Genomic DNA, 24,783 nt, shown 5'->3' with positions numbered 1-24,783 from the left:
GTTCTATCACTGTAACAATTTGAATTCCAGAATTTCTATTACAAAGTTCTAGAATTCGAATATTCCAAGGGATATCCTGAAAATGATGTAATTTACAGGTACAATCAATGTTTTATATAAGTGCAAGGGAAAATGAGCTAGATGTCTGACACACACTTTCAAGCTTTTCTGGTATAACAAGAGAATGACCATCACCCCTTCTGATACAAAAAAGGATGATGACAATCTACTCTACTCCTTCTTAGTTTCAAGCTATTTTTTTTTTTGTTTACGTAAAACAAAAACAAAGTTTTAATAAGTCTCATTTTGAGCTATAACAAGATGGTGCACTCCTTGACTATTAGAAAATTTTAAGAGTGGGCCAGTGTTCCAGTGCTATTACTGAATGGTACTGAAAAGATAACACAGTCCTTACTAGTTCTATGTCTGTGACTCAAAAATAAGGGCATTACCTTTTTTCAGGCAGCGTTCAATGCTATCAGTTAAAGTCATTCTTCTTTCCAGAATAAATTCATACAGCATTTTTGAAGCCAGTGCATTTTTAATACCTTCAAGAGCTGCTTGCCTTGTCTTCGCACTATTTAACACCCAACATAAGAGAAAGAAGATCAAGTTGGAGTATACAATAAATAACTTTTTAAAATCTTATTTCCTTCTAAACTTTATCTATGTATAGATTTTTTAAATCTAATTCTCATCAAGCTCTAACCATTTGTCAATAATATAATTTAATTTCCATCTCTGACTCACCTTATTACACAAAACACTTCAGGCTCTTTTATATCATGGCATTTTTCTTAGTTTGATAGCCACAACTTTAAATGCCTACATAATATTTTATTGTTTCAATGTACAAGTATAGTTTCAATGTATTGTTTTCCTATATTACATATTTAAGTAAATTTACACTATTTTAAAAACTATAAAAGTCTAGAATTGCATCTTCAGGGCTTTTTAATTCTATTAAGGTCAGTTCTGAAGCTATAGTGAAGAAAAACAAGCTAGCTTTGACATTTTTTCACATTGTAACAACATTAGTGCACAAGCAGCTTAAAGCAAGGTTTCATTATCATTTCTAGTTGAAGATTAACTTTTAATTCAACAAATTCATTTCTATTATAATCAAATACAGCTATGTACATGCTATTATGCTAGAACAATGACTAATCTGACTGAATCTAAATTCTAATGGCATGTTACTACCCACATTAAAGTCCAACGGAATAAGAAACATCCAAAGTAAACAAATTAACCTTTAGGAAAAATATATTGCTATTATCCGAGAGCTGCACAAATTATATACATGTAAGGTAGCTGATTAGAATCACACAGAATAATAACTTCTCTTAGCTTTTGACTAAGATCAAGCGTAGAATCACACAGAATGGAGTTTCTAGCATTGCCTACCTCTTATCCAGGGTTAGGTCAATTAATCCCTTCAACTTGTACTCTAGGTCTTCTTGAGTTCCTTCCTCATCAAGGACTTCTGGTCCTAAGAAATAATATAAACCAGCCATCGTAATTTAAAAGAAAAAAAAAACAGGCAATGATAGTATACTTTAGCTACAAGAATTCCTCCACCTGAAACATTTTATCTAAAGTTGCAAATTTAAATTTAAAACTCATACCATCTTCAGCAAAACTGGAAGGATCGCTATAACCACTGCAATGGCTCATTGTTTCAATTGATGCATCTTCATCACTAAAAGGCTGAACATTTCGATGCTGGCCACCTATTAGGTAAAAGAGGAAAGAGGTAAATTATTTTATTGCCATTTACCTAAATATTTAACTTCGGAATTTTTAAGTTTACTTAAGAGAAATCCAGTAATAAAACCACAGACTCATTTTATAAAAAGAGATTTTATCACAAGTGAACATAAACATTCTTAAACTAAGTTCACCTAATAGGTATTTCAAAGCACCAGTGATACATCAACTATACACATCAGTCCTCTAACAAGAGGCATTCTTTTTTTTTTTTCTTTTTTGAGACAGAGCCTCCCTGTCGCCCTGGCTGCAGTGCAGTGGCACAATCTTGGCTCACTGCAACCTCCACCTCCTGGGTTCAAGCGATTCTCCTGCCTCAGCCTCCTGAGTAGCTGGGATTACAGGCACGCACCACCACGCCTGACAAATTTTTTGTGTGTTTTTAGTAGAGACAGGGTTTCACCATGTTGGTCAGGCTGGTGTCGAACTCCTGACCTCGTGATCCACCCACCTCGGCCTCCCAAAGCGCTGAGATTACAGGTGTGAGCCACTGCACCCGGCCGAGGCACTCACTTTTTATAACACAAAAACTGATACAAAGGTGGGCGAGGTGGCTCCTGCCTGTAATCCTAGCACTTTGGGAGGCTGAGGCGGGCAGATCACCTGAGGTCAGGAATTTGAGACCTGCCTGGCCAGCATGGTGAAACCCCGTCTCTACTAAGAATACAAAAATTAGCCCGGCGTAGGGGTATGCGCCTGTAGTCCCAGCTACTCGGGAGGCTGAGGCAGAAGAATCACTTGAGCCTGGGAGGCAGACGTTGCAGTGAGCCAAGATGGTGCCACTGCACTCCAGCCTGGGCGACAGACCAAGACCTTATCTCAAAAAAAAAAAAAAAAAAACTGATATGAAGATGAAATAATTATTTCTAGACCATGACTTCAAATCATGAAGACAATGTAAACAGATCCAGAAACAGAGCGTTGTATCATAGATAATCATAAGAATAAGACAAATATATTTTCCAATGAGAATGGCTGGACTTAGCAAACATGAACTGGTGAATGGGTTTTTAGGTTACACATGTCTTATGTTAAGGGGAATTAAGGAGTTAAGGCAGGGTAGTTTTAAAGACAACTTGAAGTGAGAGAAGACAAAAAAGGCTTAAAATAGAAGTTTTGGTATTTGATACAGTATAAAAGCCTATCAGATAAACTACCTTTAAGGGAAAGTTTCTACAATGTGCAAGAGTTTAAAAGTACCAACGCTGGCGGGGCACAGTGGCTCACACATATAATCCCAGCACTTTGGGAAGCTGAGGCTGGCAGATCACCTGAGGTCAGGAGTTGGAGACCAGCCTGGCCAACCTGGCGAAACCCAGTCTCTACTAAAAATACAAAACTTAGCTGAGCTTGGTGGCAGGCGCCTGTAATCCCAGCTAACTGGGAGGCTGAGGCAGAGAATCGCTTGAACCCGGGTGGCACAGACTGCAGTGAGCCGAGATAGCACCACTGCACTCCCTGCCTGCGGGACAAGAGTAAAACTCTGTCTCAAAAAAAAAAAAAAAAAAAGTACCAATGCTGTTACTAAAAATATAAAATCTTCTTTTTAAAAACTAGAATCTTTCTTTAAACTTCATTAACTTCAGGAATAAATACACAGTCACTTAGGGATTTTGTATTAATAAAAGAATTGCCAAGTCATGAACTACATACAATTTAACTAAGTTAAATTAAGTCCCAAATTCTGCCCCAAAAGTGACCGTGAGTCACCTGATTAACCTCTGAACCTAATTCCCTTTCAGTAAAATCAAAGTTCGTATGTTCAAACGTCACCACCTTAAGGGTTTTTTTTTTAATGCTCCAAATTTAAGCCTGTTACTGTTGGGCTGGATTTTTTTTTTTAACAGAGTTGTCTTTTTTTAAAATCAAAACAGAGAATTTAGCAGATTTTTAAATTAACACAGCAAGCAAGTGGCCTTCAGATTTGCTTGCGTGGTGCCAAAGTAGTAAAGCATAAAGATTAAGTAATGAAGCCAAAATCTCAAAATTTCTTGGAGTGCTTAGGACAGGAATAAACAAAGACCTATGACATCACACTCTATTTCTGGATCTATCTTCCTCGTTTTTATGACTGAAGTCATGGCAATAGATGAGTGTCATCTGATTAATTTTATTAACATTTATTCACAAGTCAATTCAGTTTTTCTTTTTCATAGCCTGTTTCTAAGAGTATTCCTCCTGTGCAGCTCTTACTCTGCTCCCTTAACTCATCAGTATTAATGATTTCTAAGATTCGAGGGAAAGAAAAAATATATACATATATATATATATATATATGAAGAAAAAGAACCCTGTATGAATGCCTGATATTTAGGTCAAACTCACCCACACTGTGATCCTAAGTACCATGAAAGAGATGGCACTCTAGGCACATAAAGTACTTATTTCTAGAGGGCTTACTAACAAGGTTTTGTTCTTTCTTGAAAATATTCTCTTTAAATTAAGTGCTATGACATACCTGTATAAAAGAAGTCAATTTTATTAGCTTCCTAAAACTCTCCACTAACATAAAAAAATAAAGAATTTAAATGGAAAACTCATTAAAGTAATAATGACAATGTGGTTACATAGTGGAGACCTCATTTGAATCCCATTTCTTCTAGATGTCATTTAAAAATACCAATTAGGTAAGGGGCTTGTAAGTAAGCAAAAGTTTGTATAATTTTCCATCTCTTCTACTCAACTATTATTTATTCATTGTTTATTAAACAAGTAAAACATTCACATGGGACCAAGTTAAAGTTTTAAAAAGTAAATCTTACCCCCATACCTTTCCCCAGTTCCACTTCTGAGAGGTAACCACAGTTAACAAATTCTAGCACACACTTCCAAAGATATTCAAAGCATGTACTGTGTTATAAATTAATCAAAGAATTATTTTCCACTTGTTTACATATGCTAAAATTCAGTGGTGAAATGGATCTTTTTTACTAAAATAAGTGAAAAGGTAGCAGCAATAAAGCTGATGAGAGGTCACAAATGAGCCCTGAGGCAAAATTTAAAAGGCAATCCCCGTACAGCCACCAGAGGCCTGTATAGGTACTGTAAGCACAAAGAGGGAAGGAGGCTTGCCCAGAAACTTTAGACGGGAATAAAGGTTTGTGCGTGATCTAGGCCATTACTAACATCATTATAACTTTCAAACTTTAGCTTTCAAACTTTTCCATTTCATCAACAAAAGGGTAAAAGAATAAAATAAGTATCTTCTAGAAAGAATTCAAATGTATGATTCAGATGAGGAAAAGCTGAAACACAGTGGTAAGAAATATCCTTAGACCAGGCACCGTCCCAGCATTGTGGGAGGCTGAGGCAGGAAGATCCCTGGGGACGAGGGGCTCGTGACCAGCCTGGCCAACATAGACCTTGTCTCTACAAAAAATGTAAAAAATAGCCAGGAATGGTGTCACATGCCTGTAGTCCTAGCTACAGGAGGCTGAGGCGGGAGAACTGCTTGAGCCCAGGAGTTAAGAGGTTGCAGTGAGCTATGATCACACCACACTGCACTCCAGCCTGGGCAACAGAGCCAGACTCCCTCTTTCCCTTAAAAAAAAAAAAAGTATCCTCAATTCACATAGAACAACCAGAGGCCACAATAAACTAATTACATATTTTACATCTTGATAAAGAATGAATTTCATCAACATGGACAGCATTCAAAATAAAGAGGCACCTAAAAAAATATAAAAAATTGCTGTTTTAAGAATCCCTCCCTATGGTCAATTATTAAATGTTTAATACATGATCACGAGTTTTTGAGCTTTTTAAATGCCAGTTTCCAATAACCTTTAACAACATAACCCCATATTTACTTTTCTTGTGAACAAAGGCATATCATTCTGAGTGGCAGCCGTGGCAGAGGGACAACTGTGTCCAAAAATACCTAATGGCTAATAGTTCCAGTGTGATAACGTCGGAGAATACTCCAATATTTAACTCCTGTTTAAATTTCTAAATAAAATGTTACCCAGGTAATTTAATACTCGATTTGAGTTTATTGGGGTCTCTCCTAGAAGGGCCTTCCAATTCCAATCGGAATCCTTTTTCTTAACCATATAATAAGTAGAAAACCATAACTTCAGTTAAGCACCTACCCATCCCACCCAGGAAAAGTTTCAAGTTCGTAGCGAGAGCACTACAACCTCAACTTTTAGCCAACTGCAACCTAAGCTCCTCACCACCCTGCCTCTCTGGGGCTCACTGCAGAGAACATATAGAATGCAGCACAAAGGAGAACGCGTTTCTTTCCCCTGTGAGCAGGAGGTAGCCTCGGGAGGTCGCAGAGGTGCTAGAGGTTCGGGGCTTCTGCAGATGCCAGTTAGGGGAAGGAGCACAGCCTAGGGGGAAGAAAGTGGTCCCGACGCCTCCAACGCCTCCGCCTGGCCAGGTGGACACGCGAGACGGAAAGCTTCCCCGGCGCCTCTGCGTCACCCCGGGCCCACCGCGCAAGGCCCAGGCCGCGTGACGCAAGAGCCCGTCCAAACCCGCCGGACGTTTGGCATCCTAGGAGCTCCATGTTGGAGCCGGGGTGTCAAAGGCGGCCAGTGACGGCACGGACTCAACTCCCCGTTCTTCCCCACCCGCGGTCGGGGAGAGATCGGGCGAGATCGCCGCAGAGAAAGGAACTCTGACAATGGTTCCTTTCCCGCCCAGCTCCCGGTCAGCCCCTGTCCCGACACACTCTCAGGCCCAAGGACCCATTCCTCCCCGCCCCGACGGCCGGTGCCCAAGAGTCCGGTTCGCACGCCAGATCTAAATCGCGCGAGGAGCAGCGCCCAGGGCACGCTGGGAATTGTAGTTCAGTAGCCAAACCACGCACCCTGGAAACGCAAACGTGTACAGCAGAGAAAGAACTACAACTCCCACCATGCCCAAGCATGGGAGACTCGCCAGCCTGGCCGGCAACCGGGATGCCGGCGGCGGGGATACCCCATACCTGCTGTCGCCGCCGTCGCTGCGGCTGCTCCTGACCCGCCGCCGCCAGCACTGCCACCGCGGTGGGGAGTGTTCCGCTTCTTGTTCTTCGGCATCGTGGGACGCCCGGTGCCGCCCAGAGTCGGAGCTTAGCGAGGATCAGCCGATGGAGCTGCACTTTTTACTCGTGCGTCTGTGCGGCGGGCGGCTGAGAGGCGAGTCTTCGGCTAACAACAGAGGCGAGAAGCGGCGGGGGTAAGAGTGGGCGGTGGCGGCAGCAGAAATCCCCGTGAAGAGCTGTGATCGAAAACGATACATGTTTCTCTCTAGCGCGGGAGCTAAGGCGGGGCAGGGGAGGCCACGACGCCTTAAGTAGCAAGACCGCCAGCTGACGTCACCCTGTGGGCGGGGCTTGAGCGCTCCCCAGCCAATCCCTGCACCCCTCCCCATTGGAATCCTCCGTCGGGCGGGGCGCGGATCCTGCCTACAAATCCCATGCGACGAGTCTTCCGTCCGCGCCCAGGGAGCCTGTCTTCGTGGCCTCACTGAATTCTGGGAAACGTAGTAAGGCTGAGGCCGGGGCCTCCTCCCAGCCCTCTCTTCCCAACGGGCTTTTCTGCCCACTTGCTTTTCTCCTGGTGACCCACCCCTGCCTCGGCGCGGCCCCCGCCTTGGAACTGGGTGAGGTCGGCACCGGCGATGCGCAGTGGAGCGAGTATGCCCTATGAAGAGAGTCGGCTTCCAGCTGGCAGCTATACAATCACCTTTGCTTCTCTTTCTCCGGAGGCTGGTGTTCTCCTTAACCTTTCCCCTACTTCCCTGCGGCACCTGCCAGGCACACAGTCTCCTGGGTAGCATTTCCATGGTTTTAGTTTTAACTAGTTCCATGAACTACTTAAGCCATCATCAGTACTGTACCTGTAATTGGACCGTGGTTCAGGGTTATGTGCTCCCCCGACCCCCTCAAAAAAGGGATGCTTTCGTCTACTTAGTTGTGGAGTTCGTGTATATCCCAGATTCTAGACTAGGAATATATGGCGATTCAGCGTTGTGGGTTTCTATACAAGAATGTGTCCCTTGACAATACTACCTGCCAGTTCTGAGAACTTCACAGCTGGTAAAACAAACACAAGTTATACAGATCAATAATCGCAGTGCTACCTTTTTTCTCAAGGCACTCCTAGATCTCTGTCTTCCTCGTTAGGACATTTGTCAAGTATTTCGAGCCTGTTATCAGGTTCATATACTATGCTTATGACAGATCAAAGTCCCTGACTCACCTCAATGTAGGTGAGTCATCCGCCACCCCACCTCTCAGCTGAGCTCTATTCTTCTATTTGCAATTGCCTGTAGCACATTTCCACTAGAATGTTCCACTTGTGCCTCAACCCAACATCTCTGAAACAAATACTATGTTTCCTTCTTCCTGTCTTCCCTTTGTTCACTGTACTATTTATTATCCTCCCATATGTTAAATTCCACAACTCAAATTCATACAGTCTTTTTTCTCTTTGATGCACCACCGCCCCCCCCACCAGCAAAGCAATTAGTTTTAAAATAACACCCTTAAATTCCTGTCCTATTCTGTGATCACATGTGACCTCAGTTCATGCCTGGGCATTTTAAGCAATCTCCCAGTCTTTTCATCCATGTTTCATGCACAGTAATGCTGACAGATTTATTTGTGTGTTCCCTATTTTACTAATCCACCTGCTTTAATAGTTGCTCAAAAACATTCCATGGCTCCCATGACTAACTTTGAATGCCAACCCTTTTAGCCTGGCCCTGACTCCCTTTCCAGCCTCATCTTTCACTGCTTCCTCATACAGTTCTTGTTCTTCAGCCAAACAGGACTGCTTTTCATTTCCAATACACAACTCTGTTCTCCTACCTCCATTTCCTCATTCATATTCTTTCCTGTTCTTGTAATGCTTTTCCTCCCATCTTCACCTTAAGAAATTTTATCTACCTTTCAAGATGTAGCTCATGCTGCCACCTTTCTGAAGCCTCCAGCCAGAATTGTTTCTTCCTCCTCACAACTCTGACACTCATCCTAATAATGCCCTAATGGCACTTACTACCTCCCCACACGGCCTACTCAAAGGTGCTATTTAATGGGCAACATTTCAGGGTTGCTTTTACTTTGTTTAATCCTGAAGCAGCCAGTAAACTGCACAGAGCACAGAAACCAAATACGGAGGCAGGTTGTGGGGGAGGAAGCGGCTCGCATTGACTCCTTGTATCTAGAGGCACACTGCAACTCAGTGACAGGACCTACACAGAATGAGATGTCTCACAGAATTGTAGACTCAATAACTTTTATAACCCTAGGCTCTTCACCATCCAGAAACAACCTATACTATACATAAGGCAACAGTTTTGCCACTCTGGAGTCACATCACCTAGGCCTAACATCCAGGTTCCAGCCCTGGAAATGTGTGCTTTGCATTTGGGGCAGGGGCTTTTTTTCCAAATCCCTTCACATCCACTTAGTCGTTCTTGGGCAGGCCTGGCCGTGGCCCACCACATCATATACATACTTGTTTTACGTTTATTTGTGAGCACATCTGTCATCTCATGAAATTATCAGCTTCCCAAGAATAAAAATCTGTTTTTCTTTTTAATTTTTTTTTTCTTACTTTTCTTTCTTTCTTGTTTTTTTTTTTTAAATCCACAGACCCAGGAACTTGAAAAATCTTGCTTTCATCATTTCTGTATCCTTCATGGCACAAAAAGAAGTGTTACATTTGAAATTTAAATTATAGTCAGTATATATATAGTTAAATGAACATTTAAGAAATAATTGTTGACTAGATTTTTCTGGATCAAGGAAAGGGAGAAACTTATGTATCACTACATACATACATTCTGGATCAAGGAAAGGGAGAAACTACTTATCACTACAAACATGAAGTATAGCCTTCAGTATAATGAATTCTGAGAGATACTATACTTTTGATAAAATTACCTTACTATAGTTTTATGCCTACAGTTTAGCTCCAGGCCAGTGCAAATATCACAAAGATTTAGCCCACCTCCTCATGGGACAGTGGTCTTCAGCTCCACATATTATTTTGCAATATGTTTAAAGAAATTAGAAGACTCCAAACATCAAGTCACTATATGATTACAAATACCAGAAAGGAAGGGGAAGCACGAAAGGGAACAGGAAAAGGGGCTTTCTCCAGACTTTGCCTTTTTCTTCAGGAAAGACCACTCTCCCTAGAAACTTCCATCTACATGTTGACCAGAACTGTGTCACAGGATGACCCCTAGCTGCAAGGAAGTTTAGAACACAAGTATTTTTGGTTGGGCTCATTCGCAAACAAAATTGAGGTTCTGTTGTTAAGAATGAAGGGGAAACCATGGATATAAGGTAGACAAATAGCAATGTCTGCCTCATATACCAGGAGGCAAAATACTCTCATGCTCTAATAAATAAATATCACATATTTGTTACCAACATGACATCATGTGCTGCCTCAACATTTAAGTCATTGTAAAATATATTCTCTTCTTATAAAACAACTTAGTTTAACATTCCATCGAACAGAAATCACCATCAGGGTAAGTATACTCAAATGTTGCAAAAATAAATTTTACATTAATCAGAATTTAGGGGCACACCCGAGAAGAGTTCTAAGTTCTCATTGATGACTTTGATTCAAGAACAAGTAATAGAGATAAGATTCAGTATTCATACCTTCCTTGAAGGCATAAACATGAAAGGTTTTCTTTGAATGACTTTAGTCATCGCCTCCTTGGGATTCTCTGCATAGCACTGAGCAGAAATAATACCTCCCAGATCCTCCATGTAGGGCTTGTCAGAATCTGTTTCTTGCTTTTATCTCCCAAATCACTTCTCTCATCACCTAACACAGTCCCTTTCCTAATGCCATATCAAACTCTTAGCAGGTCTCTGAGCTCGCCACTCTCAAGCTTCCAGGCCTCACCTAGGTTTGGCACCTGCCTCTCTCTCCGTATGGCATCTCCTGCCCCTCTGTTCATGCACTGCACTTCAGCCACACTAGTCTTTGCCAACTTAAAAACACAAAGTTCATTCCCCACTTAAGACTTGCAACAGCTTCTCCCTCTGCCTGATATGATCAACCTGAGCTTCCCACACTTGCCATTCAGATCTGAGCTTAAATGACACCTACCTGAAGATGCCTTCCTACTCCCACTCTTCCACTCTCCATTCTAAGGTCACATCGTCACCCACCTACCACCAGCACCTCCACCCTGCTTATATTCTCCCAAAGTACATCTCGCTACTTAATTTTTTTTTGGCCCAATTAGTTTTTGTCTCTTCTACTAGAATGTTAGAATTACAAGAAAGAGATCCTGTCTGTTTTATTCACTGTTGTATCTTCAGTACTGGAACAGTACATGGCACTTAGATATTCAATTATTATTTACTGAATGTTTACACCACTCCTGAGAAGAATAAGCGTTAAGCGAAAGAAGGTGAAGCTGGCTGTCCTGAAATACTGTAAGGTGGATGAGAATGGCAAAATAAGTCGCCTTCATCTAGAGTGCTCTTCAGATGAATGTGGTGCTGGAGCATTTATGGCCAGCCACTTTGACAGACATTATTGTGACAAATGTCTCATTGCTTCAGCAAACCAGAAGACAATTAATTGTGTATGAGTTAATAAAAGACATGAACTAACAAAACACATTTACTGAATGGATAAATGTATTAATAATTAAAGGTCACTCCTCTGCCTAGAACATCCTTCCCCACAATCTCCCCATCATCCTTTAAGTTACTGATCCTGGGTCACTAATCCTGGGCCCCCCCAACTTGTCTGATTTAAATGTCTTTCTTTTTTGTTCTTGTAGTGCCTTCTTTAGACTAGCATTAATTTTATGTATTGTAGTTTTTTTTTACTTCTTTTTTTTAATGTGTATTGTAGTTCTTGATTACTTGTCTGTTTTCCCCTCAGATATGAGATACAAGCTACATGCTACATGTGGGCAAAGCCCAGTTTTGTCACTTCTGAAACACACATGTAGCACATTTGTGCAAATTAGAAACAGAACACCAAGTCTGATGAGTGTTTATGGGCTGGAATCCAGTCACCAATCTCCCTTCAGCAGGGAACAACCTATACATCTGTACATAGTGGCCCAGTAGACAATAACTGTATATGTTTAATTGAATGAGGGAGTCAATTTCCTCTGCATTTTAGTAGTTTTCTTAAAAGCAAAGGAACTAATGTAGGTTAAAGGATGAGGCTAACATTTATTGGAAGTCCACACTGCCACTGTTCTAGACTGTTTTCACACCTCTCATGTAATTCTTACAGCAACCCTACGCAGAAAAGATTAGTTTTACCATTTTGTGGATGAAGAAATGAGCTTAGAGAGGTTTTGCAACTTCCCCAAGGTCGTACTATTGGTAAACAATGAGTCTGTGATGAAAGCCTAGGCTGGCCAGGTGCGGTGGCTCACGCCTGTAATCCCAGCACTCTGGGAGGCCAAGGCGGGCAGATCACAAGGTCAGGAGATCAAGACCATCCTAGCTAACATGGTGAAACCTCGTCTCTACTAAAAATATAAAAAATTAGCTGGGCGTGGTGGCGGGCGCCTGTAGTCCCAGCTACTTGGGAGGCTGAGGCAGGAGAATGGCGTAAACTAAGGAGGCAAAGCTTGCAGTGAGCCGAGATGGTGCCACTGCACTCCAGCCTGGGCGACAGAGCGAGACCCTGTCTCAAAAAAAAAAAAAAAAAAGGAAAAAGAAAGCCTAGGCCTATCTGATTCCAAGTTTGCCCCTGGCTGGCTTTGGCCATATGGGAACCTGACTGCTTGTTCCTAGGAGTCATGGGTTTTCTTGCTTGCTTTTTTATAATTTCAACTTTTATTTTAGATTCAGGGTATATATGTACAGGTTTGTTACATGGTTATATTGCATGATGCTGAGGTTTGGGATATGAATGATCCCGTCACCTAGGTAGCGAGCATAGTACCCAGTAGTTTTTCAACTCTTTCCCCCTGCATCCCTCCTGCCTCTAGTAGTCCCCAGTGTCACTGTTGCTTTTTTATGTCCAGAGTCATGGGTTTTATTTGCAATCCTGCAAGAAAAGGCCCCTTGAAGTTAAATTTTGCCTTGTTCCCCTTTTTTTTTTTTAGAGTCTCTTCACCCGTAGTATCAGTATACAGGGGACATTCAGTTGTTGACTGCCTGATGAATGTTTGCCAGTATAGTTTTTTCTGATATTTCTAAAGCTTTAGCAGAACTTTATTATTAAATAGTAATGTTATTCCATCAAATAATTTTTTACATGGATTATCACTTGTTATGTTTTAGATTGCATTGTTTTCTTAATATGTTTGCAATTTTTGTTTTATTGCCAAGAATGGTGATAATACAGCATGCTAAATTTGAGATCCATGTTTGTTAAGAAATGATACATGGGCAAATTTAGTTAGAACTCTTTATGCCTTAAGATATATTTTGTTTGCTTTTTTCTTTTTGTTGTGCAGAAGATACTTCTTTGTGGTTTTCAGTTTTGAAATTACATACACTTTCTGTAATGAAATTTCTGACAAAAGACAGTAAGTGTTTAATTGTCTTCTAAAATGGGAATGTTGCTTATCTCACAAAGCTGCAGTATTATCAATAATAAAATATGAGACTGTGTTAACAGGGTACTGTGAGCCATAAGTACCATAATACACACAGCCAAACTAGGATAGTTATGACACATTGTGTTGGAAGAACTTTTTATGGCAACAGCGCAAGTAGGAATTATCTTTTTGTTGAACGTAAAGAATATCATTGGACTTTTCTATTTGGAAATCCTGACTCTTCATACTAAACATAACCAAAATCAACTTGTTCTTTACCAATCTCTCTACATTCTACAATGTTTTGTTTTTTTGTTTTTGTTTTTGTTTTTGTTTTTTTGGTGGGGGATGGTGTTTGTTTTTTGGGTTTTTTGTTTGTTTGTTTGTTTCTGAGACAGAGTTTCGCTGTTGTCACCCAGGCTAGAATGCCATGGTGCGATCTCGGTTCACTGCAACCTCCACCTCCCAGGTTCAAGCAATTCTCCTGCCAAAGCCTCCCGAGGGATTACAGGCATTCACCACCATGCTCGGCTAATTTATGTATTTTTAGTAAAGACGGGGTTCATCATGTTGCCCAGGCTGGTCTCGAACTCCTGACAAGTGGTCCACACACCTCGACCTCCCAAAGTGCTGGGATTACAGGCATGAGCCACCACACTTGGCCGTTTTGGGGGGGCTTTTTTTGATATGAGTCTCCCTCTGTCATCCATGCTGGAGTACAGTGGTGCCATCACAGCTCACTGCAGCCTTGACCTCCTGGGCTCAAGCAATCCTCCTGTCTCAGCCTCCTAAGTAGCTGGGATACAGACGCATGTATCCCAGCTAATTTACTTATTTATTTTTGTAGAAATGGGGTCTTGCTGTGTTGCCTAGGCTGGTCTCGAACTCCTGGGCTCAAGCAGTCCTCCCAGCTCAGCCTTCCAAAGTGCTGGGATTACAGGCATGAACCACCACACCCGGTCTACAACCAGTTCTTGTTCCCAGCTTTCTCCGTGTGGTAGTACTAATTTTACGGCCAACAACCAGAGAATCTTAAATAGTTGAAAATTTCTTAAGGGGTAACCTACTTCAGACTCCTGCCTCCCTAGGAAACCATTGACAACATGATTAAGATCCAAGGCTCTAACTCAGTATTCCTGAGTTCAAATCCTGGCCATACTATTTGCAATGGATTCTTGAGCAAGTAACTTCACTGTTCCATGCCTTGGTTTCAATGTGATTAATGATAGAACCTATTTCATGTGGCTGGAACGAGGAATACATGAAACAATACAAGTAAAGTACTTAGCTCAGTACTCAGCACATAGTAAACAATTAATGTTAGCCATTATTATTAGTAAACAGATATTTATCATTTTTTCTTAAACTCTGACAGTGCTAGAACTCACACAACTCTTCAGGGCAGCTCGTTCCAACAGTGGATATTTGTCATTTTTTGAAAAGTCTCAATTCCTTCAACAAATATTCCTCAGGTGTCCACTGTATACCAAGCATGTTCTAGAGCATGAGAACAAAGAGATGACTGAAAACAGTGTTTGTCCTCATAAAGTCCCTAGTCCAGCAACAGAACTCAGTACCAGGTGGCCTGTGGCTGTCGGTCCCTCTCAGCCTATTTGGAGTTGACTCTTGCTTCTTTCATGATGGATCAGCTTTCACTGCCACCCCCAGGGACATGACCAAGGAGGTTCCTCCTCTTTACCCCTAAGCAGTGAGTCCACAGGCTCCCTGGAGAGTTCAGTCATCTCTTCTGGAGCAAGTCACCTAGCCGCAGTGAACCTCCATTTCCTTATCTCAAAAATGGGAGTCAATAATCCCTGCCCTATTGATGTCACTGGATTGTCATAAAAATGACATCATTATGTAAAGGTCTTTGTAACCTGCCAAGTACTCTGTAATGATGAGATACTCCTTATATTAAACCAAAGAAAGAAATGACTCTGCTAAAGATGGAATTTTAGACATCAGTAAGCAAGGGAAGATCTTTTGGCTGGGAGCTGATAAAGTGGTTAAGAGGAGGAATTTACTAAGACCCAGATCAGACTTATAAGGACAAGACTAGACTGAGTCAACCAGGCCTCCAGCATTGCTCCTAAAAATCTTATTGGAGGCCATATACTGTGCTGGAGGGTCACCGAGTTTTAGATCCAGACAGACAGAACTAGAGTCAAAATGCCTTATCAACCACTTACTAGTTTGGTGACTGTGTGCAAGTTCCTTAATCTAAGCTATATGAATGAGGAATATATGAAACAGTACGTATTAGCTATTAATATTAGTAAGCAGATATTTATCCATTTTTTTCTTAAATTCTGCGAGTGCTAGGAATCACACAACTCCTCAGGGCCGCTAGTTCCAACACTAGATAGTCATCATTTTTGGAAAAGTCTCAGTTCCTTCAACAAACATTCCTCAGGTGTCCACTATATACTAAGCATGTTCTAGAGCATGAGACAAAGGGATGCCTGAAAATAGAGTATTTGGCCTCATAAAGTTCCTAGTCTAGCAGGAGAGCTCAGCATTATTTGTAAATCAGATTCTCTCTCCTTGGAATTCAGAATTAGAACTGAGAGACACTCAAAGAGTCTGGACTGTCTTCTGAGCAGAGAATAAAAACTAGCTATCATCTGCCCACCACAGACATGGAAAAACAAGAAAGACAGTTTGCAGAGAGGAGAGAATGAAACAGGACTGTAGAGAGAAGCAGAGACAAGAAATGGATCTTCCCATCTCGTCATGAGCTTCCACTTCCAGGTAGGCAGAACAACCAGAGACTCAATTGAATTCCTGCCTTAGGCTCCCAGGGAACATCCTGAACTTTTTTTTTTTTTTTTTTTTTTTTTTTTTGAGATGGTGTCTTGCCTCTCACCCAGACTGGAGTGTAGTGGTGCGATCACAGCTCACTGAGGTCAGGTAACCCTCCCACCACAGCCTCCAAAGCCGCTGGGACTACAGGTGTGCACCACCATGCCCGGCTAATTTTTTTGGTTTTTTTTTGAGACAGGATCTCACTCTATCGCCCAGGCTGGAGTGCAGTGGCATAGTCTTGGCTCACTGCAACCTCCGTCTCCCAGGTTCAAGCAGTTCTCCTGCCTCAGCCTCCCAAGTAGCTGAGATTACAGGTGCGCACCTCGAACACCCAGCTAATTTTTGTGTTTTTCGTAAAGACAGGGTTTCACCATGTTGGCCAGGATGGTCTCAAATCTCTTGACCTCGTGATCCGCCAGCCTCAGCCTCCCAAAGTGTTGGGATTACAGGCGTGAGCCACCCTGCCTGGCCTAATTTTTGTATTTTTTGTAGAGACGGGGTTTTGCCATGTTTCCAAGGCTGGTCTGGAATTCCTGGACTCACACAGTCTGCCCACCTTGGCCTCCCAAAGTACTAGGATTACAGGGGTGAGCCATTGCGCCCAGCCTGAACTTTTAAAATAAACTCTTTCTTATGCTTAAGTTAGGTCCAGTCAGTTTTTATTTCTTGCAAGCTAGAATAGTTTACAGTTTCTCCTTAGCACTCCTCTGTTTTTTTTTATTAGTGTCTCTTGGAGTTCCAGAAAACTGTCCAGGCATTTGCAAGTGGGACTTTAAAAGCCTATCTTTTACACTCAGATGAAAGGCAGTAGGAAGTAGGAACAGATTCTCCAACACTTTGGAGGCATGTTAGCACCTTTCTAAATTATGGAGAATGAGTGAACTGCCAAATTTCATTCATCATTACTGATATTTATTGTGAACCAATCCAGCCAAAAGAATTCTGAACAGACACTTTAAAAACCTATGCCAAACTGAATTGACCATACCAGGCTTATCACATTGAAATATTTATTTAAAATAGTCTTAAAATTATAATTATGTTGTTTTATTAAAATCAAGAGAAAACTAACCATTTATCAAACTGCTGAGACTGCTAAAAGAGTTATCAGCCTTATATAAATAAGACACACCTAGTAAATATTTTCATTCCATTCAAGAAAGGCTTTTGTGACCGAGTGCCATGGCTCACACCTGTAATCTCAGCATTTTGGGAGGCCAAGGCAGACAGATCACTTGAGGTCAGGAGTTCGAGACTAGCCTAGCCAACATTGGGAAACCCCATCTCTACTAAAAATACAAAATTAGCTTGGCATGGTGGCGAATGCCTGTAGTCCCAGCTACTCTGGAGGCTGAGGCAGGAGAATTTCTTGAACCCAGGAGGCAGAGGTTGCAGTGAGCCGAGATTGCACCACTGCACTCCAGCCTAGGTGACAGAGCAAGACTCCAGCTCAAAAAAAAAAAAAAAAGGCTTTAGAAATTAATTTGTTGCAGACATCATTGATTTCCTGCCGCAGATCCATCTTACTTTCTTGCTTATTCTCAGAACTCCAATTTTGTTCAGATATCCAACCTCCTTCGAGGGGCCATGTGCTTCAGGGGAACGCTGGACCCCAGCTCCAGGGGTTGGGTCATAATTGATTCCTCTTATAATTGATTCCTCTTATAATTGATTTCTCTTATAAATGGTTTATTCTTGGGCACAGAACACAGCTCTAGCCAGTGAGGTGCAAGAGTTGAGGGCTTGAGGGAAAGATTTCTCCTTCCCAAGAGAACTACAAATGAACAGATGGTCTTGTCTTTTTCTGGATGTTGTCATTTGTGAGCATAAAGGCAAACAAAGCTAACACCAAGAATAGCAAAAGAGAAGGGTTAAAGAACATTGATGAGGTTTTTGAGTCACTGAATTAACCAACAGGCACCACCTACCATCCCCTACCCCTGGACCCCTTATGTGATTATAATAAATGCTTTTAATATTTAAAAAAATTTAAACTTGAGATTTCTGTGGCTTGGGGCTGAAAGCATCTCAACTGATACTGTTACATCTAACAATCTCTTTAAAATGATGATACCATTTGGCAATTTCTAACAGTCTTATATGCATTCAGAAATAAGTAAAAATAATCCCCCAACTATCTCCCTACTTCCCTTAAAAGTCCCATATGTTCCAAGAAAGAAAATGTCTTTGAAATCCTCACTCTTGTCACCTGCTGTTTTGTACATACAATGTATGAACATAGGGCCCTGCCCACTTCATTCCGCCTCCACAGAATTCTGTCCAAGGACACCCTGTTAAAACTGTATTTGGAGAATTTCCTTCCTTCTGTGCCCACTATTATTGTGTATGACTGCTTTTTGGGCTTTTTCACTCTCTTGTTCTTTACCCATCTTTGGCTTCTGAATTAAGAGTTTTCATTTCCCTTAATGGTCCTTAATAGGGTTGTTTGTTACTGTTCTTGTTGTTGTTGTTATTAATTGGCATCAGAACTTTTTTTTAACCGAAACATCTTTCAACAGGAGGAATCCATTTTTCTGTCAACAGTATCCCAGGTGGCTAACTTTCATTATGCTCAGGTCAATGATTCATGAATGGTAGTTTTCCTTCTAAACAAGTGTTGCCATGATGGGTGAGTGATGGTACCTTTGCTGTATTCCAAAGACTGAGGGAATAAAACAGACTCCACCCACATGATAATAGGGTTAATTTGACTCTACATATATAGATTGAAGGTTGTTTATTTGTTGGCTTGATTTCCATAGCCTCATCTTTTTTGGCGAAGGAGGTATCTTGTAGTCTCAAGTTATTTCTACTCATGCATCCATTCAAACAAATTTGCCTTTGTCCCCAGGTTGTGTTTCTTATGATAAATTTTTGGAAACCCTAGGCTGATCAAGGAACTCTCAAAATAGGAAGTGAAACAACAACATTTATACTCATAGCTCTTTATGTGCTTAAGGCAACATTCAGGAATATTCTTTCCCTACCCTTGTTCTCTCAAACTCTGCCTCTTTACCTTGATCTACCTCTCTCCTCACCCCCTGTATTTTTCTCCTCAAAGGTATGCACAGTGCTTCAGTGCCATTTTCATAGCCCTATAAGCTAGAAAACCTGCCTACACGTTTGCTTTTAAATGAGGTAGTACACTTTGCGAGCTTCACTATTTTCTTTCTTGTATTATTATTCCTTTTTTACCCCAAAATTTGGCACCATTTTTTTATGAACTCAGTAGTTATGATTTGACAGAGAGATACAAGCAATTAAGTAATGTATTCTTTTGAAGCTCTTCAAAGATGACATTCAATAAAATCCCTAGCTTTGATATTTATCCCAAACTCCAGAACCCCATATCTAATCACTGTCTTCTTCATTTACTATTCCCCAGACTGGTCATATTTAGCAAATGAAAAATGTATCCACTCTACCCCTACCCCACTCTTACCTGTTTCTTCTTTGGCTTTATGCATCATGGTTAATGGCTCTACTATCCATCTCAATATGCAAACCAGAAACCTAACCTCATTCAGCATGCTAAACCATTTCACATCTAAAATATGTCTAGACCCTGTCCTTTCCTCTCCTTCCCACTGAAACTACCAAGTATTACTTAGCCTCTTAGTTCACAGTCCCACCTCTAGTTTTGCCCAGCTCTAAGCTATCAGAATGATCTTCCTTATCCCATCCCTAATCCCATTACCATCTCCATGAAGACTTTCCAGCCCCCACTTTCATCCCCGCAGAATGGATTGCCTTATCTAGTATGGCCCCTAGTGCTCTGGAGGGATTTCCATTATGGGGAAGTAGCATAGCCCTTAGTGATTAAAAGGTACATTTTCTGAAGTCAGACCATTAGGATTTGAACCATGGCTGTACCACTTACCAGCTGCAAGTTACCAAATCTCTGTTTTTCAGTTTCCTCTTCTATAAAATAGCACTAATCAGTAGTACTTCTTGGGGGTCGATGAGATAATTAAGTAAGATAATACATGCTGGCACTTAGCGCATGCCTGGCACATGGTATTGATATACACCCAATAAGCTATCATCATCATCATCATTATTATAGAAAATCTATGACTTTCACTGCACTAACTTGTTTATATTTTTCTTTACTAGGCTTTGAGTTCCTTGTATCTAATTCATCTTTGTAACCCAGCACCTAGCACTGGCCTGAAAAGTAGGAGACACTCCATACATATTTTTTGATTGAATCATCAGGTTACTGCTTGGCTTATAACTCCTCACTGGCTCCTGATTGCCTGCAGAATAAGATTCACACTTTTTCAGCCTGGGCAACATAGTGAGACTCCATTTCTAAAAAACATTAAAAAATTAGCTGGGCATTAGCTGGGTCACACACCTGTTGTCCCAACTACTTAGGAGGCTGTGGTGAGAGGATTGTTTGGTGGGCTCTAGAGGTTGAGAGAGACACTGTCTCAAAAAAAAAAAAAAAAAAAAACAAAAAAACTGTTCTCTTTAGCCTGATTTATGCACCTATTCAGCTTAATCTCCTATACTCTAAGCAAGATTGCTTGCAGCTCCTTGGACATTTCCTTCAATCAGGAATGTCCTTCCAGGCCCTTTCCCCAAACTTGGTGAACACTTTTTGGTATATAAGACCTTAATCTAAGTATCTTTTCCTTTAAAATCTTTCCTGACCCTTTTATAGGTGGCCAGCAAGTCTAGAAACATAGGCACATACATAATAAATAGTTTGTTGGTTTTATACTATAATACACAATGAAATAATATATTTGCATTGCGTGATTTCATGGCCACCCTGTAGCTAGAACTGATCCCTCCTACTCCTTCATGCCATTAGCCCCTTTTATGAAGCACTGATTAGCTGGGACAGAACAGAGCACACAGAGGTACTGCTTTATTCATCTTTGTATCTCAACCACCTAGCCCCATGATTGGCACAGACAGGCACTCAACAAATATTTGTTGAATTAATAAAACATCAGTAAATATTTATGGATCATCATTGCATAGGCCAAGAAAAACTGCCACCCATTTAATCACTGATAGTGAATATCCCTAATCCCCCTACATTCATTTTCATCACTGCTGCTCTGGGTGTTCAGTGAAGCAAAATACTTAGCATGTGTCTTGGTGATCTCGTTTTGCATTTGTTGCATTCAGCTTTCATTCATAGTTAAAACGTGTTCCTTGAACAAATATTTTCATTTTTAAAAAAGGAAAATTTTAAGGAAAAGTATCTGCTTTAATCAGTCAACATTATTTGAAATTCTTTTTTTTTAAGAAGAAAAATATTCGGCCTGGCACAGTGGCTCACGCCTGTAATCCTAGCACTTTGGGAGGCCAAGGTGGGCAGATACTTGAGGTCAGGAGTTTGAGACCAGCCTGGCCAACATGGTGAAATCCTGTCCCTACTAAAAATACAAAAATTAGCCAGACATGGTGGCGCATGCCTGTAATCCCAGCTACTCTGGAGGCTGAGGCAAGAGAATCACTTGAACCCAGGAGGCAGAGGTTGCAGTGAGCTGAGATCATGCCATTGCACTCCAGCCTGGGCAACAGGGCAAGACTCTGTTCAAAAAACAAAAGAAAAATAAACAAAAAAGAAAGAAAAAAGAAAAATATTGATAAAGTAATAGGCATATAAAATATTTCAAAATTAACGATATATTGAAGTATGAATGAATGTTGAATGTTCATTTTAGTAAGAGCCAATTAAAACCTGACCAGATAAATATATTTCTGTTAAGGTCAACTTGAATTTATACTAGCTGATGGAGCTCATGTATGGGGTTGCAGTCAGAGCATGTGGCATTTTTTACAAGCACACACACACACACATACACACCCCTGTAGCAGATTCTTCTGGCTCAGTTCTGGACTGATAAAATCCAAGTCAGTCTCCTCTCAGCAAATTCTCCAGTGAAATAATATCCCTTAAAGATGACATTCAACTAGAAAAATAAATGTTTAACATGACAGTTGCATGACATAGTCTGTGAAATTGAAGACAGCCCCTGGCTAATGATGATACCCACATTGTCAGATCCATGTTTTGCAGTCAAACACTTAATGATCTAATAAGGGAACCATTTAGAGGTTCTCTCTGCTTTAATAATGACTCATTGTCCTGGGAATCTTCACTGTCTATGAGAATCAGCCCTGGAGTGGCTCACAATTTGATGGTCACTATGACAACTCTGAAGCTTTCAGAGATGCTCTGGTTCTGTCCGCGGGTGGTTATGTGTTGATCTGATTTTGAAGGAGTGTTGCAGTGGAGAGGTAATACCGCCATCACTTATTGAAATCTAAAGTAAACTTATTGCCATCCAATAAAATATTACTCTGTTCACCATTAATCCAACCTATAAAAGGCATCTTGCATCATGAGCCATAATATTTAGTCACAGCACAATAGCATCGAAGGCTAGGAGTGCCAAGTTGGCATTTGAAACCTCTCAGAAGAAGTTTTTAAATTATATAGGGTGATCAAAAAAATAATTGAACACTTCCAAAATGTATTTGTCAGTAACCAGGTAATTCAGAATCATGTATGAGCCAAACTGTGAGTGACCTTTTCAATGACTATGGAAAGTGTTAGGTTGTGATCATGTTTATATTAATATTTGTACGTGTTCAATTCTTTTTGAATCATTCTGTACAATAGTATGAGTGTGATATTAGTATAATCTGAGGTCCAAACATCCCACAAAATGGGATTTAGATGGTCTTTGAAACCCCTGAAGTTATATGCAAGAATATTGTATAGTTGAAAGTTAAAGTTATTTAATTTTATCCCATATTATAATTTGTCTTTATGTAATAACATGGAATTGATAAAAATTTTCATTAACAAATTTTACAATGATGTAATTACTTAATTGCTAAGTTAATCTTAAATTTAATTTAGAGTTTAATAAACTTCTACAGTTTTTGAAGTATATAGTAGACATATTAAAAATGTGTTATCATATTAAGTACAGTATATAACCCTGGCTGTTGTGGCACCATTGTCATCATTCCTGCTGTGGGATCCAGGGCCATTGCTAGCCCATAGAAAAATCTTTCCAATTCATACAGATTTTAAGAAGGCTCCTAAATGCCCTTCTTTTGGTGGGAATGAGTCAGTCCTGCAGTGAGAAGCATTGTTTAGTATATAGGCTTGATTTCAAACTCTTTTCATGCTCTCAGCTTGGTACCTATGTTCAGTGCACAAAATAAACAACTATACACAGCAGCCCCTTGGGGACCTCAATGAAAATGAGAATAGACTATGACTCTTCAATACTTTTACTAATTAAAATACCTCGAACAGAGAGCAAGACATGCTCATCAATTAAAAAATAAGACAGGCACAGTAGCTCACACCTGTAATCCAAAGCAAGCTAATAACTTTGAGCTCAGGAGTTCGAAACCAGCCTGGGCAACATGGCAAAACTCTGTCTCTAAAAAAATATACAAAAATTAGCTGGGCGTGGTGGCTCATGCCTGTGGTCCCAGCTACTCGGGAGGCTGAAGTGGGAGGATAGCTTGAGCTGGGAAGTGGATGTTGCAGTGAGCCAAGATCACGCGACTGCACTCCAGCCTGGGAGGCCGAGCGAGACTCTGTCTCAAAAAAAAGAAACTATATTTAGTTGTGAAACTGCCTTTACAAAAATTATAACTGAGAAAATTATGACCGTGAAAGATCTGACCTAACTGACTCCATCTTGCTTCTAACCTCCAAGCTGTCCTTGTTAATTCCTGGGTGTAGGCAGAACTAACTTTGGGAGGAACTTAGTTTATAGTTTAACTTTGAAACAAAGGATGATAACAGCCCTTTCCTGAAACAAACCCCCTTTCTGCCTGGGGACTAGATTGCCCTTGCAGGATTAACAAATTAGCCACAAGATTAGAAACTGTGGTTTAGGAGTATGCAGCTGCAGGCTACAAGATTCTGAACCTCCCCAAATTTCTCCTGGAGGTAACAACACTGTTGTAAAACCTAAAAGCAGTGCTTGAGGTATTTTGCAGACCCTGTACTCAGTGGATCAGCTGGCACCACCCAGATGGATAAACTGCCTCATCTGGTCTTCTGGCCCCACCCAGGAACTGATTCAGCACAAGAGGACAGCTTCAACTTCCTGTGATTTCATCTGTGACCCCACCAATCAGCACACCCCACTTTCCAACCCACTACTCAACAAATTGTCCTTAAAAACCCTGATCCCTGAGTTTTTGGGGAGACTGATTTGAGTAATAATAAAACTCCAGTCTCCTGTACAGCTGGCTCTGCATGAATTCAACTCTTTCTCTATTCCAATTCCCCTGTCTTGATAAATTGGCTCTGTCTGGGCGGCAGGCAAGGAGAACCCATTGGGAAGTTACAGTTGATTCTATGATCCACATGTTTTAACAGTTTAATATCTCTGAAATGGAAATGTCTTACAGTGCCATATCCATTCTGACTCTCAATAAATTGTATATAATGAATATTTTCACTGGGAAAAAAAGATTAGGAAGTGAAGTAATCCTAACTTCTATTTATATTGTGTTTTCACTGTTTTCAAAGACTCCTTAGACTAAAAGAATCCCTCTTCAACCCCAAAGCAGTTTGCTTACACTCTTGTAAGCACTGTAAGAGTGTTTTACTTTTCTCACCTGCTGAACCATAAACCCCTACAGTGCTTGGCCTTTGGACTTTTCTCTTCATCATGCCATTGGCCAGCAGTGTGACCACACGGAAGCGGCATGGGCTCTGAA

At 40.9% G+C, this 24,783-nt stretch overlaps 2 protein-coding genes and 1 long non-coding RNA gene across 5 annotated transcripts in view; 1 reads left to right on the top strand and 2 right to left on the bottom strand.

Annotated features, from left to right (window-relative positions):
* IFRD1 (interferon related developmental regulator 1) overlaps positions 1–24,783 on the bottom strand; it is a 54,469-nt gene that overhangs the window by 19,669 nt on the left and 10,017 nt on the right. Inside the window, exons 1-4 of one of the 3 annotated variants that reach the window (XM_032761485.2) lie at positions 6,704–7,026; positions 1,629–1,733; positions 1,408–1,492; positions 453–577 (exon numbers count right to left, since the gene is read on the bottom strand). In XM_032761485.2, the coding sequence (XP_032617376.1) occupies positions 453–577; positions 1,408–1,492; positions 1,629–1,733; positions 6,704–6,797 (409 nt within the window). In that variant the 5' untranslated portion in view covers positions 6,798–7,026. Of the gene's footprint in view, positions 1–452; positions 578–1,407; positions 1,493–1,628; positions 1,734–5,945; positions 5,967–6,703; positions 7,027–24,783 lie in introns of those variants that run through there. The other 2 variants (XM_058426070.1, XM_058426066.1) reach the window with 2 other exon arrangements.
* Positions 6,841–7,303, bottom strand: LOC131380900 (uncharacterized). The gene has a single exon (XM_058426076.1). It carries the CDS (start codon positions 7,129–7,131, stop codon positions 6,841–6,843), a length of 291 nt encoding a protein of 96 aa, XP_058282059.1. The 5' UTR covers positions 7,132–7,303.
* Positions 15,135–24,303, top strand: LOC131380902 (uncharacterized). Its single transcript, XR_009209194.1, has 3 exons — positions 15,135–15,218; positions 15,810–16,005; positions 24,055–24,303. It is a non-coding gene; the product is annotated as an uncharacterized LOC131380902 (long non-coding RNA).

This window comes from Hylobates moloch, unplaced genomic scaffold, assembly GCF_009828535.3.
Source record: "Hylobates moloch isolate HMO894 unplaced genomic scaffold, HMol_V3 SCAFFOLD_1, whole genome shotgun sequence".
Lineage (NCBI taxonomy): Eukaryota > Metazoa > Chordata > Mammalia > Primates > Hylobatidae > Hylobates > Hylobates moloch.
Note: the sequence above shows the minus strand (reverse complement) of the source record. Positions and strands in the feature narration are given on the sequence as shown.